The sequence below is a fragment of the Cicer arietinum genome, chromosome 2, assembly GCF_000331145.2.
Source record: "Cicer arietinum cultivar CDC Frontier isolate Library 1 chromosome 2, Cicar.CDCFrontier_v2.0, whole genome shotgun sequence".
Taxonomy (NCBI): Eukaryota; Viridiplantae; Streptophyta; class Magnoliopsida; order Fabales; family Fabaceae; genus Cicer; species Cicer arietinum.
Window position 1 is genome coordinate 46,370,138 of NC_021161.2, and position 18,816 is coordinate 46,388,953.

Below are 18,816 nucleotides of genomic sequence, written 5' to 3' on the forward strand. Positions count from 1 at the left end.
CAGAACTGACCAAATCGATTTGGCAATCGATTGGCTCAGTAGAAATCCTTATTTTGAGTTAGATAATCGATTGCTCAATTGATTTATCAATGCTTGGGTCAGTTATGTATTACTTGATGGTTTGAGAACTTCATTTTGATTTCATTTTTAATTGGCAAGCATTACATAAACTTTTAGCATATGAGAAATCCTTTTAAGGTGCATGCTTAGTTGAAAAGTAATTTTGTGCATATTAAAACTTAAATGTTATGTGTTATCTGTTAATTTCGGTTGGTGACTCTTTACAACTATTGTGGAAATCTGGGTTTTGCCCTCAGATGAGAGCCAGGACGATCCTACCGGTTCGTACCCTACGGATGGGAATGCTTGACTGGAGCTACGTTAGGAGGATCTCACGGGGCGCGTGGAGATCACTCAGGGTGTATAGTTTTTGGTAGGATGATCATATTAGGTTGATGTATAGGGACTAGACGTCCTTCTTTTTGGGTTGGAGTATTTTAATTTGGAAAACTGTACTTATACTAATATTGTCAGTTTGACATCTTATTTGAATAAGTTCCATGTACCATTTGTTGCGTGTAAATGCTTTGGATTTATATTTGGAGAAACTTTTCCGCTGCTTGTGAATTATAATGACTCAATTATTTATCCAAAGGCATTTCCTTATTTATTTCTCTGTTTTAGTTTAATTTCTTTTGAAAAAAACATTGAAAATCGGAGTGTTACAAGGAAATGCCTTTGAGAAACTCTCAAAGTGCAATTTGAGAAACTCTCTCAATTTCAAGGAGACTTTCGTTGGTTTAATCTAGTTTTAATCTTTGCTACAGTAATTCAAAGTGCATCATCTCTTTTTTTTACCTCAAATATACCTTTGTATCATCAAAATCATGTATGTCTAGAGTGCAATTTCATTATTTTTAATAAAAAATAAAAGATGGACATAACTCATAAGGACAGTGAAGCAATGTCACATAGTTGTCTTGGACTCGAGTAAGGACAATGAAGCAAACTTTGCATAATCCACATATTCCATTGTCACGTGAACTCCAATATTCTCTTATTTCCACACATACAAAAACACTTACTCCAGAAACAAAAAAACTACCCGTAATCTCAAATTCCAAACCGAAAGATCCAAACCAGAAAACACAGGTTTGATAGATGGAAAGGCTAGTAGAAGTGTGCGAACCAGCAGAGGTTCGGATAGAATTTGAACTGAACTGCAAATGCCGAACCACAATACAGCTACGTTCTCTAAACCCAACCACACCAATGGCTTTCAAGATCCAAACCTCATCACCCAACAAATTCCTAGTCAACCCACCGAGTGGACTCATTCCCCCTCTCTCCTTAACCACTTTCCAAATCATCCTCAAACCACAACCCCATCTCCCTCGTTCCTACCCTCGTTCACCCTCCGACCGTTTTCTCATCAAAACCGCTGAGTTCGTTAACTCGTCCGGTTCAACTCACCCCGATTCAATCAACTCGTGGTTCGCCACTCGGCCTTATGGTTTTTCCACTTATGATGTTAAACTTAAAGTTGCTTTTATTGGTCCTCTCCTTCTATGCAACGCCGTTTCTCGAGGTGATTTTGAGTGTGTTAGGAGTTTGATTAAACGGCAGCGTTCGGTTTTATTGGATTTGAATTCGGTTGAGTCTGAGTCGATCCTACGAATTGCTACTGAGTTGGATAATCCGGATGATATGGTTCACCTTTTGCTTGAAGCTGGGTTGAGGATTCGTGAGACCGTTGGATCGGAGGATTTTAAGGGTTATGGTGATGTACACGTGGCGGATGGGAACATTGCTTGTGATGAACTACATGTGAGTGCCTCATCACTTTTTGTTCTGTTAGAGAAAAAACGGTATTTTTGTTTTTTCAATAGAAAAAACGGTGTAGAATAGATTCATGTTAAGCCCAAAAAACTCTAGGTAAGGCCCATCGTGTTATACAAATTCAGGCCTTTTTTGTTAATATGTTTGATTAGACTGTAAACCTGTCGTTTTTTATAGTGTTACCATAAGAATTTTCTGAAGCAACTTTTACTGTGGAGAAAAAAATATAAATGGTAAAAACTTTTACCTTAACTATCTAAAATAACTTTTACTTTGAAGAAAAATATTAACCATCATGTAACTTTTAAAAGTTATTTAAAATTTTATAGACAATTGACTATATTTCTTAGAGTCCAAGTATAAACTAATGGTTTTTGTGTGTGTGTGTGTGTGTGTTTATGGTCGAGACAATACTAATTACATTATTGTCTCAACTATAAATACAGAACGATCAGTTAATTTCTACTTTTTGAAGAGTATCATCGATTTTTGTTAGAGTTTCAAGTAAATTTTAAATATGGTTCGTTATGGACATGTCTTTATTAGAATTTGCATATTTTAAAAAATATTATAGTAAGTTTTACAATATACAATTTAAAAAAATAAAAAAATAATAAAAAGTCTTAAACTTGAAGTTTACATTGCACAAGTAACAATATTTTACACGTCTCAAATGAAGGAATATAACTAGAGGTATTTTTGGCATTCTACATGTAAATGTACATTACGCGATATTTAATTATTTACATATTTCTCAAATGAAGGAATATAATTTGAAAACACTAGAGTCTAGAGGTATTTTTGACATTGTACATGCAAATATAGACGTATGCTACCAACATTAGGAATGTGGTTAACAATTTTGTTTGTTTATGTTAGGTGGAGGATATAGAGCAAGGAGAATTGGTGTTAGAGGCTTCAAGGCAAGGAAATGTGAGGGAACTCGAGTCACTATTGCGAAGAGGTGTGAATTTCAACTACCGTGATCATTATGGTTTAACACCACTTCATGTTGCTGCATTTAAAGGGCACAAGAATGTAGTGTTGATGCTTAGTGAGGCAGGATTGGACTTAGAATGTGAAGATGTTGAAGGTCATGTGCCCTTGCATATGGCAGTGGAGTGTGGTGATATTGAGACCGTTAGGTTATTTGTTGACAAGGGTGTGAACCTTAATGCTATGAATAAGAGGGGTGTCACACCTTTGTACATGGCTAAAGTTTGGGGATATGATGATATATCTCAGTTGCTTATTAGCAAAGGTGGGTTGTCTACCCTTTCTATGACTTTAGCTTAAAATTGTATTTTTTTTTTGTCATCAACTATATTATATATGAAAATTGTTGAAAGTAGATGATGGTGATGAGACAATTGATAATGTACTTGTTCACATGTGTAAACCATAGGCTAATATTTTTTTTTCCTTCTTTCCCATATGTTCCACTATGCTTAAACGAAAGAGCTGTATATCTACCTGACTCTCATGAAACCTAATCCTTGTCACGAAGTTTGGGGCAAGGCCAATGAACAAAAATATATCTCATATCATGAGTAGTGTACTGATACTCTAGAGTATCGAACACAATATATGAGTATTGAACATTGATGTATGTCAGCATACGGAAACACATTTATTTTCAAAGGTGTTTGTGCTTCATAATTTTAAAGTCATTTTCAATAATTAAAGAATAGAGGTTTGAATGCATGAATTAGTATGGATCTTCAACTAAGATTGTTTTCTCAAATAAAAAGGAAAAACTAAGATTGTTGCATTAAAGTTTAAAATCAAATACCAAATAGTCTTTAACTTTGTATTTTTATATTTAATTTTTAATGCAACAGTTTTAGTTGAAGATCCATAGCTATTTCTATTTTAAATCCAACCTTAAAATATGATGCACAATATTGTTTAATTAGCTAAAAATAATAGTTCATATGTGTTCTGAAAAAATTAGGTAACTTCTTCAAATTTTGTAAAGAATGTTACTCTTATTATTTATTTATTTTTGTTTTAAATGTATTTTTATTCCTCTATTATGATTAATCTATAATTTCGATCCCTTATTTTTAATTATATCTTAAATTACACAATTTTAGTACAGGTCAAGTTGACGTTCCATTTTTAACTTGTGGCAATGAGTTGCTGGTGTGATGTGACTTTGAATACTTGTATTTGACGTGGCAATAGAGTGATGACATAACTTGCCCATATAATAATGTTATAAATTAAGTAGTATATTTATAACCAACTTTTAATTATTATTTATTATTAAATTATAAATAATCAAGTGAGTATATAATGAATAAAAATAAATGTTATAAAGATAAAATTAAATAAATTACTGTAAACTATTGTAAAAATAAATAAATAAACTTCTTTCAAGGAAGCTTCACAAAGTACAAAATTAAAATTAAAATTTGTGAAAGTTTAATTTTCACATAAACAAAATACTTCATAGTTATCAATGTAAAACCTGTTAATGACTTTAAAAGGATGGAAACTGCTATGGTGAAGTAGACATAACAAATTTTCTGGTGAAGTTATCTCGATAACTAAAAACTACTTGACATTTTATTTAATGAGATCAAGTCAAAATGTGGAGTGTGTTGCAACTACTTTATACCATTGCCCTTGCATTGCCCTTAATATTTTCATTTTGTTTGTACAATATTTTCTTATTTATTTCTTGAATTATTTAATATTTTTGTATTAATTTGGTTTCCTTTAATATTTTTGTATTCATTATTTTGTACAGGTACTTTTTTTAATCTAGCATTTATTTCTAGAATTATTTAATATTTTTGTATTAATTTATTTATTTATGGACTAATTACTCTGCATTTATAATTTTTGTAATAATTTTTTTGAAAAAACATTTTTCAACCCTTGAATAGTTAATATTAGAATTTATAAGTGATATTTAATTTAATTAGTTAAAATATAATTATTTGATCGTTGAAATTATATTTTCTAGGTCATATTTAGTTTAATTAACTAAAATTAAATTATTGCATCATCAAAATTAGAATTTATTAGTTATGTGAAGTTTAATTAGTTAAGATTGGACAGTCTCATCATCAAATATAATATTTCTAAGTCATATTTACCTAAACTAATTAAGAATAAACCGTTGGATCGTTGTAAGTAAAAAAAATTAAGTCGTAGTCAGTCTAATTAATTAAGATCGAACCATTTAATTATTGAAATTGAAATTTTTAAGTCATATGTAGTTTAGTTAGTTAAAAAAGAATTGTTGAAATTAAAATTTGTAAGTTATGTTAAGTCTAATTAGTTAATATTGAACATTTTGATCATCGAAATTAGCATTTATAAGTTATATTTAGTCTAATTAATTGAGATGGAACTGTTGAATCATCAAAATTAGAATTTATAAATTATAATTAATCTAATTAGTTAATATTAAATAATTTAATCGTTAAAATTAGAATTTCTAAATTATATTTTATCTAATTAATTAAAATTAAATCGTTAAGACGTCAAATAATGATTAATCGGATAAATTTTAAATTATTATAGTAACTATAAGTTAAAATTTTAATGATTCAATATTTTAATGTAACTATAATTTGAAAATTCTAATTTTAATCATCAAAGAGTGCAATTATTTTTTACTTCACCTAATAATTAATGTACCACACACAAATATATAATTTATATATATATACACACGCGCGCACATTTTTTTATTAGGCTTCAAAAATTGAAATAATATATATAATTTGGGCATTATTCACAACAAATACTGGTTTGATGATAAAACATTGACTTTTTAACATGAAATTGGCCGTTTTATTATTGGTTTAAGCAATTAACTCCATCAAAAAGTTGAACAATTTTGCTACTCACATTGTCAGTTTTTTTTAGTTACATTCCTACGTTTAAATTGTTTTCATTATTAACTTAAATTTGCCAAATCTTATTCTCTTTTTTTCTTCCATTGTAAAATTTGCAACATTTAATTTTCACCTTCATTTTCTCACATTCCCACTCAAACTCTCATTTTCAATGTTTTGCTGCACGAACATAATTTACACATACTACGTGAATTGAGTTCACGTACATATACACGATCACAATTCACGTATGTACTTCTCCTATTCACTGCAAAATTTTACATATATGTCAGTTCACGTACGCACTTCCTCTATTAAGTGTAAAATTTTACATGTATGTATGCTCAATTTATTTACATTTATGTTAATTGAATTCAAGTGCCGCCTTCCTTAGTCACTGCAAAATTTTACATGTACTTGAACTCAATTTACGTATGTGAACTGAGTTCAAGTACGCATTTCTCTTACTTAAGAAAAAAAATACAAACTTAACATGTCAGTAAACATACAATGTTGATGGCTTTAATTTTAATAATAAGATAAGAGAATTATGAGGTGTAAGTGATGAGTGAGGAATCTGAATTATGAATGAGTATGAGTTATGAATAGGGGTGGATAACGGGTCGGATACGACGGTTTCTATCTCAAAAAGAGCAATTGATCCAACTCACTGGTGGAATATATAGCCCACTTATGTCAATATTTTTATGCGATTTGGTCGGTTTTTCAGGTCAAACGGGTTGCTGGTTTATGAGTGATTTAAAACGAGTTAGATCTTACAAAAGATATAAAGAAAACAATTCGTAAAAACATTTATTCAAAATAAAAAATCGGTATCATCAATCTTAGATTATATTTATTTCATCAAGATATCACCAAAATAAAAAAAAGAATTAGCAAAACATTTGAGGAGAAGACTAAGAAGAAGGAGAAGGACGAAGAGAAACACGAAACTATGTTCTACTTGTTTGACTGTCCGTTAGTTTTTATCGTTTAAAGTTGAAAAGAACAACATAGGAGAATTACTCGACTTTAGTGTTTCAAAATAAGTAAATGAAAAAGTAATGAAACCAAATTTTTGTATTTCTAATCTTATAGAAAATTTTCATTTTTTTAACCCAACTCTTTCATTTTCTTTTTATTATGAGGCGGTTTCATTTTCTTCTCGTCACTATTATACATTTTTTGAATAAAAAATATATCATAAATCAAATATGTATGCATTAATTATGTATATAATAAATTACAGGTATTAAACATATTGGCATCCACTAAAATGGATGCAGGTGCATTTAATATTACTCTTGCGCATGTGCATATATTATCGGGCGGATACATATAGTCGTGGTTTAAGAATTTTGATTTGCATCCATATTAATACACACGTAATTGGTTATGCTCATCCGTCTACCCGCTCAACCAATCTAATCCACTCATTTACAGTCAATTTTTGCAGGTAGCTCTAATTTTGGACGGGTCGTGAATTTTGGATATTACAAGTTTATGAAAATTTGATGGAATAGCAAAACAAAGAGTGTAACTAGCAAAATTAAAAGTTGACTTAAACAATGTACCATCAAAATACCTTAAAGGAAACTACGATATGTAGTAGTTTTTTTTTTTCCAAAGAAATTGTGCATAGTGTATCATTAATGACAATCATCCCAACTAGATTGTACCACCACTTTAATATCCTCTGTAGCACATAATATTATTAAAGAAATAAAGAATTCAAAAAGAAAAAAACAATAATACAATAACCAAACTCAAACACATTAAAAAAAATAGAAACATGTATTTCTATTTCTAAAAAACTCATTCAAAATAAAAGGAACAATAACATTAAATCTAACCAACACAAGACGCTTTCTAAAAATATAACAACATTGAAACCTCCCAAATACTGTAGTTACATTGAAAGGTTTTCTGTTTTTAACTCTTAGAGAACTGAGAGGTAAATAAGGAATAATAAAAAAATTGTTTGGGATTTAAGTGGAGTTGTTTATGTTTTTAAAGAAAAAACCCCACCGACCGTGAGTGTGTGTCAGGAATCAGATTAAACGCGTCCTCTTCAACAGTACGAGATCACAACAACAACCTACATTCACTTCTCATTGTACCAAACAAACAAACTACACATTCATCTCTTTTTCATCTTATCAAAGTACCATAGTTATTAATTTCTCATAGGAAAATGTCTATTCCAGTTGAAGGTTTCTTCAAGCAGAAAAAATACCCATTCATTCTAACTCTTTTTCTCTTACTCATCTCCCTCACACTCTTCCTCATCACCACCAACACCACCACTAACCCTCTTGTTTTCTACTCTAATCTCAAACATCAAAAACTACCTTCAAACTCAAACATCATTAACATAACAATTTCCAAGGAAGAAGAGGTTCTTCCTCGTGGTAATGATGTCAGTGTTATTGATTGGAAGCTTTGTAAGGATTCTGTGACTGTTGATTATATACCTTGTTTGGATAATTATAAAGCGATTATGGCTTTGAAATCAAGGAGGCATATGGAACATAGAGAAAGACATTGTCCTGTTGATGGTTTTCATTGTTTGTTGACTCTTCCTAAAGGGTATAAAGTTCGTCTTCCTTGGCCTAAGAGCAGGGACATGGTGAGATTCATAGTTTAATTGGTAAGATATTTGTGTAGATCATTGTTTTTTAACTTGTTTAATTCTCATGTGATCAATAATATATTAGGCCTTTGTTGGTAGCTAGTAGGAATACTGACATAAACACCGTACACGACGGATCCAAGATCCTGATCTAGGGGTGCAAAATTTAATAATTATAACTATATCTAGAAAAATATTATAGTCAAAAAATTACAATTTATTCAATTTACATTGTGCTCAAAAAATTATATACACACCCTATAATTTTCTTCAACGCAATTTCAGACTTTAGGTGTGTTGGGTCTAAGGCGAAAAAATAGACATCTTTGATCTGAAATGTTGATGCTACATGGATTCGTATTGTGGTTGTCATAGCTCAATTTTATCATGAAATGCTTACTTTATTAGGTTTGGTTACTTCCCTTTTAAACCAAAGCTTGTTGAATTTTATTAATACATTGTCATCTGAGTCTAGCACAAGTGGCTAGTGCACAATTTCAGTGTTGTAACTTGTAAATCTCGGAGTACCAAGTTCTTTTCCTACTCATAAAAAAAGTACTAATGCATTACCAAGTGGCTAGTACTTGTTGAGTTTATAGAATGTATAACTTATTGATGGTTTCTTTGTGTTTTGTTTTTTTAGTTACAAATGTTAAGGTTTGAATCTATGATCTCATGCAAACTACTCTAGTCACTTAACATTAGTCCAGCCCTCCCATTGGTTACGTCAGGTTTTTTTTTTAATATCTAACTAATAGAGTCTATTTATTTTTTATATTTCAACGTATAAAATAATCATATTATTAACTTCTTTGATTTTTGTTTGTGTGTGTTTGAATCCTATACTCTTCCATTTTTCTTGAATATTTGATTAAGTTGCTGTAATCTTAACAAATTTAGGACAATTCTGAAGAGGTTTTGCTTAGTGATTAGTTGCATACACGATTTCTTCTCATATACTCATGAAAATAGCAATGATTGTTATAATCAAGTTTTATATTTCCGTTTAAACAGATTTGGTATGATAATACCCCTCATCCAAAGCTCGTCGAATACAAGAAAGACCAACACTGGGTTGTTAAATCCGGCGAATATCTCGTATTTCCCGGAGGTGGTACTCAATTCAAAGATGGAGTCGATCATTATATTCAGTTCATAGAGAAGGTATACTATTATGTGCCTTCACATAATTTACCTTTATTATGATATAGGTGATGAGATTTATTTTATGTGTACCAAGTAATGTTTCATTTTGATTAATGCACCACTAAAAAGAGTACCTTAAATATGTTATGTTGATAGTACAAGTTTTTGAATGTTTACTAGCTATTACGCTTTGTGGTTTGCTGACTTTTTTGTTGCTTGTTAGACATTAACGTCGATTCAATGGGGAAAGCATATTCGAGTTGTTCTAGATGTCGGCTGCGGTGTTGCTAGTTTTGGTGGCTATCTGCTCGACAAAAATGTTATTACCATGTCATTTGCTCCAAAGGACGAACATGAAGCTCAGATACAGTTTGCTTTGGAGCGAGGAATTCCCGCAACTCTTGCGGTCATTGGAACACAAAAATTGACTTTTCCTGACAATGGTTTCGATTTGATCCATTGTGCACGATGTAGAGTTCATTGGGATGCAGATGGTACTCATCATTCTTTTTTCTTATAGAATTTATTTCCATGTTCAATTTATATCAATATCTCTGATTAGTACATTTATTCACAAATCTGGTTCACAAAATTAGGTGGGAAACCGTTATACGAACTTAATAGGATTCTTAGACCTGGTGGTTACTTTGCATGGTCTGCAACACCGGTTTATCGTGATGATGATCGAGATCAGAAAGTATGGAAAGGTATGTCTCTCTCTTTCTCTATAGTTGTAAGTTTTTAATCTGTATTGAGAATACATCTAATTTAACACATGGAGATGTTGAATATTTGTATACATCTAATAGGCATTAACATATTATAACTTAAGAGATTAATGATTCAGTCATCTCATCCCTTGTGCTTAAGAAAAATAAAATTACATATCATTTTAATTTTAATTTTCAAAGTGCAGCCATGGTGGCTATAACAAAAGCTATGTGCTGGAAGGTTGTGGCTAAGGCTCACGATTCGTCAGGAATTGGGCTTGTTATATACCAGAAGCCTACTTCATCTTCTTGCTATGAGAAACGTAAAGAGAACAATCCACCTTTATGTCAAAATCAGGATGGAAAAAATAGCTCATGGTATTTTGTTTCTTTTTTTTTTCTTTCTTGTCTTGTTGCCTATATGACATTTATATTTTCATCAATATAAAACTTTGTCCGAAATGCCAACATCAAACATTGCCTTACTAGTCTAATAACTATGAATATTGTTACAGTATAAAACATGTTTAACTATGTAATATTACACATTATCAAGATGAAATATGATTGAAAAACTTATTTATACGGTCTCTATAGTTTAACTATATTGCTGCCATTAGTTTACTTTATATTTATTCTTATTTTGTATGCACTATTAAATTTTAGGTATGCTCCACTCAATAGTTGCCTTACCCCTCTTCCAGTTGATGATAAGGGTAAACTGCAGAGCTGGCCGAAGCCTTGGCCTCAGAGGCTTACGAGTAAGCCCCCGAGCTTACCGGGTAATTCAGATGTCATCGACGAGTTCAACAAGGACAGCGACCGTTGGTCTCAACTAGTGTCAGATGTTTATAGGGACGGTCTTTCGATTAACTGGTCAAGTGTTCGAAATGTTATGGACATGAATGCCGGTTATGCAGGGTAAAATTTATATATGTTTAGTTAATGATTAGTTGTTTTTCTTGACCTTTGTATTGCTTTAAATATTGGCTTCATTCTTATCTAACATTTACATTTTATTCTTTATATTTGCATCAATTCAAGTGGCTAGTTTCCTTGATGTTGGGTTGAAACTGATACCAAGTGTGTTATTTTTCAGATTTGCGGCGGCTCTCATTGATCTACCAATTTGGGTTATGAATGTAGTCCCTATTGATGTGCCAGATACACTTTCTATTATAATGGACCGAGGATTAATAGGAATGTATCATGATTGGTGCGAGTCCTTTAACACCTATCCACGCACATATGACCTCCTTCATTCTAGCTTTCTTTTCAAACATCTTGAGCAAAGGTATGCTACTATGCTATTTGTAAAAGACTAATTTTATAAGAGACCACTTTGATAGAGGGTCAACTGTGGACTGATACTTGAAAATTGTTCAAAAACTTCAACGCAACAAACTTTGCTTTCTTGAAGTAGAAGCTCACGATCCTCCTCGTTTTGACGGCTAAGATAATGATGTGATCGGCGTTGCCTCCTAGTTTTTGTGAAACCGACACTAACCAGGTCACAATTTCAGTTGCAATGATGAAGAGGATCGTGAGTTTCTAATGTCAATGGACATTGTCGATTGTCAATAAAAAAAATTAGCGATTTTTAAGTATTGGTCTATCGTAGACGGCCAATCAAGGTGGTTCACTATAGAATCTGCCAATGTGAAAACTAGTAACTAAAAGATCACATTCTTTCTCCTATCATCATCATATAAATATGTGTTGAAACATAATTCTAACAAATGACAATCTTTGTCAGATGTGAGCTTGTAGATGTGGTTGTGGAGATAGACCGTATACTGAGACCAGGTGGATATCTTGTGATTCATGATTCCATGGAAATGCTTAGCAAACTCAGTCCAATCTTGCGTTCGCTTCAATGGTCTGTAACATTGCACCAAAAACAGTTTCTTGTTGGTAAGAAAAGTTTCTGGCGTCCCATGAGCTTTTGAAGCAGAATGCAGACAGGTTGATGATGATGTATTCTAAATCAAAATTACAAGCAAAATATTTGATTTATAGAAAGGAATATTTATTGTCAAAAGATAAAGAAAGCAATGTTAATTTATTCAACAGGTAATGTTGTCTGAGTGTGAAATGTGTCTCTGAAACATATATTTATAGTGAATATAGAGAATCTTGTTTCCTTTTCAAATCACCCAAGATTCATGTAGTTTGTGTTAAATGGAGTTGGATTTCACTCTCAAAAGCTAGTTCCTTTAGCTAGTTCAAAGGAAGAAGGTTTCTATATACATGTATACATCAAAAAGTCCAAAAACTCTGGCAATGTTAAACTTGAAACTTCAATACTTTGATAGTTATGAACAAATTTGTTCCTTCACTGTAAGGTCTCATTAGTGACAAAATAGTTTTTGTTATCAAATTAATTCCTCTAATATTACCATATTAATCCTATGAGAAAGTTTTTGGCAAATTAATTTTTCAAAAATACAAAATTGTCATGGAATTTGAATGAGAACAAATATGATGTTAAGTGTATATATTTGGCAGAATAATCTTATTAATCAAAATCTTAAAAAAAAAAATTTAAAAATAACAATAATCTTAATATGAAGTAGAATAGCTGCTGTACTTTTCTTACTTAATTTGCTCATGATATTTTCATAATTCTTCAAAAATTGAAATCAACAATTAAAGTACAGCAATAAGAGACTATTGTTTTCGATTTATTATTTTCTCTTTCTTTTAATACCAAACAAATATTTCTATTCTCTTTCTCTATTTTTAAACTCTTTCTTTTCTCACTTTCTTCTTACAATCCAACACACCAAAGAGAAATGTGGTGACATTTTAATCTTCAACAAGGGTTTACTCAATTTTTGCCTAAAAACCAATTATGGCTTAAATTGTTGGTCTGCAAGCTTTCCTCTACTTAGAATCTTATATTTTGAGTTTTTGACTACATGCAAAATTGTATATGGTTATGTAGTCGGTACGTTTGTACTATCTTCCATTCATTATGGCAGCTTGTGTTTTCTTCTTTCTAGATAGAAGCATAGTGACAGGCATGTAAATAATAGATACATACACATTGAGAATGTACTACACAAAAAAACTATACAGGAAACTTACACAAATAGGTACACTTTGCAAAAGAAACTACAAGGCATTTTCACACACAAAAGTAGAATTGTCAATAACAATCCTGCCATTATTAGCTAGAACATTCCTATTATAGCAACTAAACTTATCAGCATAACTATAATTTTGCTTAGTACTTGCATGACCTGATAGAACAGAATGACCCATGACATCAATCCATCCCTTTGATTCCTGAACATTACTAATTGAATTTATTAAACAACTACCTTCATACTTCTCCTTGAAAGCATGAGAAAAATTAGTAAAAAGCTTGTATCTATCATTTAAACCAAATGGCTCTATCAAAGTAATAACTCTTAAAGGGTACATTCTCTTAACCTTTAACTTAGAAACCATTTCACCCCTATTATCAGTCACCCTAACCTTCTTCTTTCCTTTGAATCTCTGTTTAACCATCTTGTAAGTTCCATTGTTATGAAACTTTATAAAGTTCCTAAAACTGAATGCTTTCGTTATAACGGTGCTGACGTTGCCGGAACTTGATAAAACCCAACCTTCAACCATTGTGTTCTTCTCTGCTTCCACCTGAAACTCACCATCAAGTCCTGCAAAACCCTCTGTCCAATCAACATTTGTTTTCGGACTATGACGAACAACTCGACTCGCATGAACAACCGAAGATTCGTGATCCAACCAAAGGTGCAAATTTGCATTCACAAGCCAAAATGATATTCCTTTAATCACACCAATTCCAAAAACATGTTCTTTCCCATCAAGAACCTTACCCAAAAACGGCGTTAATTCGAAGTCGTATGAAGGTAGGTTAAAAGCACCAATTGCTACAATAGGCTCCCAAAATAGAGGGTTAATTCCGCCGGTGAAAACAACCGGAAACGGAATCTCCGATCCAACAACTTCACCGTCGATTGTCACATAAACTTCTCTAAAAGCACCGTTCCCTCTCCCCGTAGCTAAATCATTCGTTTTTATATACGAATTCGGCGGATTCGAATACCAAAACTCATCGTTTCCGTGAAAAGAAACGCATAATTCAAGAACCGCTTTGTAAGAATTCCTCGGAATTCGAATTCTTCGTTTCTTCAAATCGTTTTCTTCCTCAATTCTAAACCAAAACCCTCGTTCTCCATCGTCAATTATCGGAATTATCAAATCCGCCGGTGATGATTCATTCAAACCCCTAAAATACGGTACCTCTAATTCATTCATCAGAAACCTTGAACTCGATTTTGAATTTGAATTTGAAGAAATTGAAAGTGAATTTGGACTAAACGGAACCCTAATGGCGTTTTGATTGTAAAATAAAAAAGTAACGGTAACGTGGTATAGGCCGGTGAGTTCAGTGTCAACACTATTTTCCATCATCATGGTTAGGTCGAGGTATGATTTAGTAAGAAGGGAGGTGTATTTAGTAATATCTTTACGAACATTCCAGAAGACTTTGGAATTAGAAGGCCGAGGTGTGCTTGTTCGGAGAATCTCGACGCCGCCGAGCCAGACGGCGGCGATGCGGTCGTATTGTTGGCATTTGGATTTGGCTTTGAGGTGAAGGGTAACGCGTGACCACGGTGGAGGACAGTTTAAGGGAGGGTAGTATGGAGTTGAATAAGGGGAGGTGTCGATAGTGTTTGTGAAGGTGTGGTGGAGGATTTGGTGGGTGCATGAAGGTGTTGGTTGGTGTGAAGGTGGTGGGTATGTTACTTCTATGTGTTCATTGTGTGGAGTGTTTTGGGAGGGTTTGAAATGGTGTGGTTGAGACTGGAATAAAGGGGTCAAGAAAAAACTAAGGAAACATAAACATAGTAATGTGTGGAGTTGCATTTTCTGTATGTATGAATGTGTAATTAAATTAATAGAAGTGGCGAATTTCAGAGAAGTTAGTAATTCATGCTAGAACTAACTAGAATATTGAATAGTGGAGTATTGGGTAATTGTGTATTGTTTTGTTTGATTTTATAAGTGGGATCAAATGGATTCATGTGTGTAATTTACTAAGTTATTTGAGTACGAATGAGCAAAGGTAGGAAATTTCTTAATTTTAGGAGATGTTGAGTATTGTCGTTATATGTGTTGTTCGATCAAATAGTTCTGATTTATTCAGAAAATATGATCCAAGAGACTGTACAGACAAGACAATGGCGAAGATTATGAATCGCGAATGAAGGAACGGAACATGTTTTGTTGCTCTGTTTAAAAAGGACGGGCGGACGGAGATGATTAAATAAATTAAAATAAAAAAATAAAACGGGACGTGATTTTGAGAAGAGTTGACGACGTCGTTTTGAAGAATTAAAATAAAAAAATAAGAATAAACGCCCACCGTGGGGCTCGAACCCACGACCACAAGGTTAAGAGCCTTGCGCTCTACCAACTGAGCTAGACAGGCTTTTTGTTAATTGTTATGTCGTTTCATATTTACCAAATCCTTCTATGCTACATTGGTATAATTATACTTGAATTTTTTTAAATTTTAATAACCCTTTAAAAAAAATTAAAATCACAGCTACCTTTCTCCCAATTGTCTACCAATATACCTCCTATAATCCTCTCACTTTTTTCTTCTATGATTTTTTTTTTAACAACAGTTGAGGACTTCGGGAAAAGGAAAGGAGAGAAAATAGATAAAATAAAACAATACATAGATAATTAAAAGTAGGACATAGAGAGTTTGACTTCTCTGATATTTTTAATTTTTAGTTTTTTTTCTTAAAAATAAACAAATATATTCTCAAAAATTAGCTTGGCAATCAATTAAAGGTTAATATTACTTGTAAAAAATAATGACAAAGAGGGAAAATATAATTTTTTAAAAATAATTCATTAAATATGGAAAAATATTATAACTATGTGGTACTTCCTACAATATTTAGATAACTTTGTTTATTATATCTCATAGTTTGACACATTGTACGTCTTTTTTATTAATTATTTTCTCCTAAATCCATCTTAGAAGAAATGCAACTAAATTTAAGATGATATTCAATATGTACTTTGTATCACTGCTAATACCCTTCATTAGATATAAATGTGAACTTATCCTGATAGACTTAAATACATTTTGCAACTTATACATGTCCAACACAAGTATTTTGAAACCTCTTCCTTACATGAAAAGAGTAAACCATCATTTTAATCTTTGATTTAATAGGACGATATCATTCTAGTCTCAACCCAGTGAAAACCCAAAGCATTCTCTGACTCAGTCAAATGTCTGCCACTTTCGTTCGTGACATTAGCTTTATTGTAAGTCATGTTACTTGGAGTGATATAGGCGTGTACATGGTTGTGTGATGTAACAATCTCTCACTTATGTGTGCATGTTGAATAAGTGGTGACCAAAATAACATTAAAAAATTCAAGGTTTAAATAGAAAATAATGGGCTTTTTCATCTCTTTTAGTTAAAATGTCTCATTTCCTCTCTCTTCAATTATATTTTATCTCATTTCCTCTAGCAAGAAAATATTGACCCAACCATCATCATAGACGTCTTCACCTTCATCTCCACCACCATCATCAGTTTTCACCTTCGTTAATCATCTTTTGCAAACTCAAATATCATCTTCTTCATCTTCTTTAACCCAACCATGAATTTCTTCTACAAATTCACAGTTCCCCAAAAATATTCATGTGTTTTCGTTAATCATCACAACAAACTCAAACATCATAATAAATATTGTAATGATGGGAAGTCAATCATCACAACAAACTTAATCTTCTTTATTTTGGTTAAAAATTATTCACCAATTAAGCTTTTTTGTCGGTGTGGGAGAAGGGTTATGAGGTGTGTTCCCCAAACACAAATTAACAGAGTAAGACCATTATACACTTGCTCAATCAACAAAGTAATATGAGTTTGATATTTTATATTAAAGGCTCAAAAACATATTTGAAACATTTAGGATTATGGTTTATAAGAATTATGGTAATATGAGTCGGGTATCATATTTGATGAGTTGATTCAAACACTTGCAAATGATGAACCATTTCTAACACGTGTATTAGATCAAAGAAGAGAGGATGAGATGCACCAAGGAAGAAAGATTGATAGACACCAAAATTTATTAGGCGAGTGACTAATGACTTTAACTTAATGTGTTTTGTGTTCTTTCAAGAAAAATGAAGTGTTTAAATTGAAATGTTTTATGTTCTTTCACATTGCCAATATGTTTTATGTTATTTAAGGTGACTTTAAGTGTTGTAAAATTACGAATATAATCACAACGGTATCTAAAAACAACATTCATTGTCATTATATTCTCTGAAAGTAATAACTTATAGTCATAGTGGTATTTGTATGTTATATAGTATTGTTAAGTTGGTTCCTGTATGCACAATGATAAATTAGTCCATGTATATCTCTTAATTTACAACCATAACAAACATGCACATTCAATTAAAGGATTCAAAATCTAAATGACAAACTATTTCATGTACTAATTGCATGACAATGATTCAAATTACAAAATTCAAAGCATAATTCAAGATAATGTCATAAAACATAATTTTAACCATAATTTAATATATTGTCATAAACTATAATTACAACTTTGTTTTATCACCAAACAAAAAAGCCTTCCACCATCTTAAAGGCGTTAGAGTATGATATTTTGGCTTATAAATAGGAATTGGTATAAACACCATTATTGGAATTGAATTGAACCCAGAAGTTGGCATGAACCCAAATGAAACATTGTTGGAGTTGGATGAGGCATTGTTGGAGAATGATTTAGATGAGATATTGATGTAATTGGATTTTGAGGTGCCATAATAGGAGATGGTATAACACTAATTGTAATGGGGTCAATTATTCTCATGCCAAATCAAATTGGTCGATTCATGTTCTGTGTAATACAATCATAAATGTTAATACATAATATTTTATTACTTGAAGTGTTAGAATTGTCAACCAAATCAAATTGGTCGATTCATGTTCTGTGTAATACAATCATAAATGTTAATACATAATATTTTATTACTTGAAGTGTTAGAATTGTCAACCAAACTTATGTGTACATTTTGTGATTGTGGACGAGATTGTGGAAGCTCTATATCAATTTGATCATCTTTTGCTTCACCCTCCATTTGTCGTGGTAATGATACCGAATCTTTTGGTGGAGACCTCACATCTTGACTACAACATCCATTCATGTTGTGTCCAGTTAGACCACAACTTGAACAAGTGATTGTTGAATACGTCCTCTTAGTCTTACTTGAAGTTTGGGAAGGATCCATAAGCACTTCTTTTCTTCTTTATTTCTTAGGATTCCCTAGACGCCTCATAATTGGTGCTAGAATAAATCTATATAAAGAATAAAATGAGATTTTTTATATAGATGTGTAAAGGTGGGACACGAGACATGTGGCTATAGACTAGGGGTGGACAAGCAAGGAGGTTCGGACAGGTTTGAGCCCAAACAGTCAGTCCGACTAAAACTGCGGGTGACATAAACATGCCCAATTTGGACAAGTTGTAGTAATCAGTTTGTGTGGGTTGACAGTTCAGTTTATTCGAGTTGGGCCATTAGTAACTCATTTTAGATTAAGATCCTCATGCAA

At 32.0% G+C, this 18,816-nt stretch overlaps 3 protein-coding genes and 1 non-coding gene across 4 annotated transcripts; 2 read left to right on the plus strand and 2 right to left on the minus strand.

Moving 5' to 3' along the window:
• The first annotated feature begins 1,025 nt into the window (after positions 1 to 1,025).
• Positions 1,026 to 3,265, plus strand: LOC101511730 (protein VAPYRIN-like). Its single transcript, XM_004490959.4, has 2 exons — positions 1,026 to 1,827; positions 2,719 to 3,265. Exons 1-2 carry the CDS (start codon positions 1,162 to 1,164, stop codon positions 3,133 to 3,135), a joined length of 1,083 nt encoding a protein of 360 aa, XP_004491016.1. The 5' UTR covers positions 1,026 to 1,161; the 3' UTR covers positions 3,136 to 3,265.
• A 4,452-nt stretch (positions 3,266 to 7,717) lies between these two features.
• Positions 7,718 to 12,519, plus strand: LOC101511399 (probable methyltransferase PMT23). Its single transcript, XM_004490958.4, has 8 exons — positions 7,718 to 8,322; positions 9,340 to 9,489; positions 9,695 to 9,965; positions 10,068 to 10,178; positions 10,388 to 10,559; positions 10,848 to 11,102; positions 11,281 to 11,475; positions 11,938 to 12,519. Exons 1-8 carry the CDS (start codon positions 7,888 to 7,890, stop codon positions 12,128 to 12,130), a joined length of 1,782 nt encoding a protein of 593 aa, XP_004491015.1. The 5' UTR covers positions 7,718 to 7,887; the 3' UTR covers positions 12,131 to 12,519.
• Positions 12,520 to 13,239: 720 nt separating this feature from the next.
• LOC101511092 (peptide-N4-(N-acetyl-beta-glucosaminyl)asparagine amidase A) lies at positions 13,240 to 15,432 on the minus strand. Its single transcript, XM_004490957.4, has one exon. The coding sequence runs from the start codon at positions 15,078 to 15,080 to the stop codon at positions 13,299 to 13,301; it is 1,782 nt and encodes a 593-aa protein (XP_004491014.1). The 5' UTR covers positions 15,081 to 15,432; the 3' UTR covers positions 13,240 to 13,298.
• Positions 15,433 to 15,572: 140 nt separating this feature from the next.
• TRNAK-CUU (transfer RNA lysine (anticodon CUU)) lies at positions 15,573 to 15,645 on the minus strand. Its single transcript has one exon. It is a non-coding gene; the product is annotated as a tRNA-Lys (tRNA).
• Positions 15,646 to 18,816: the final 3,171 nt, after the last annotated feature.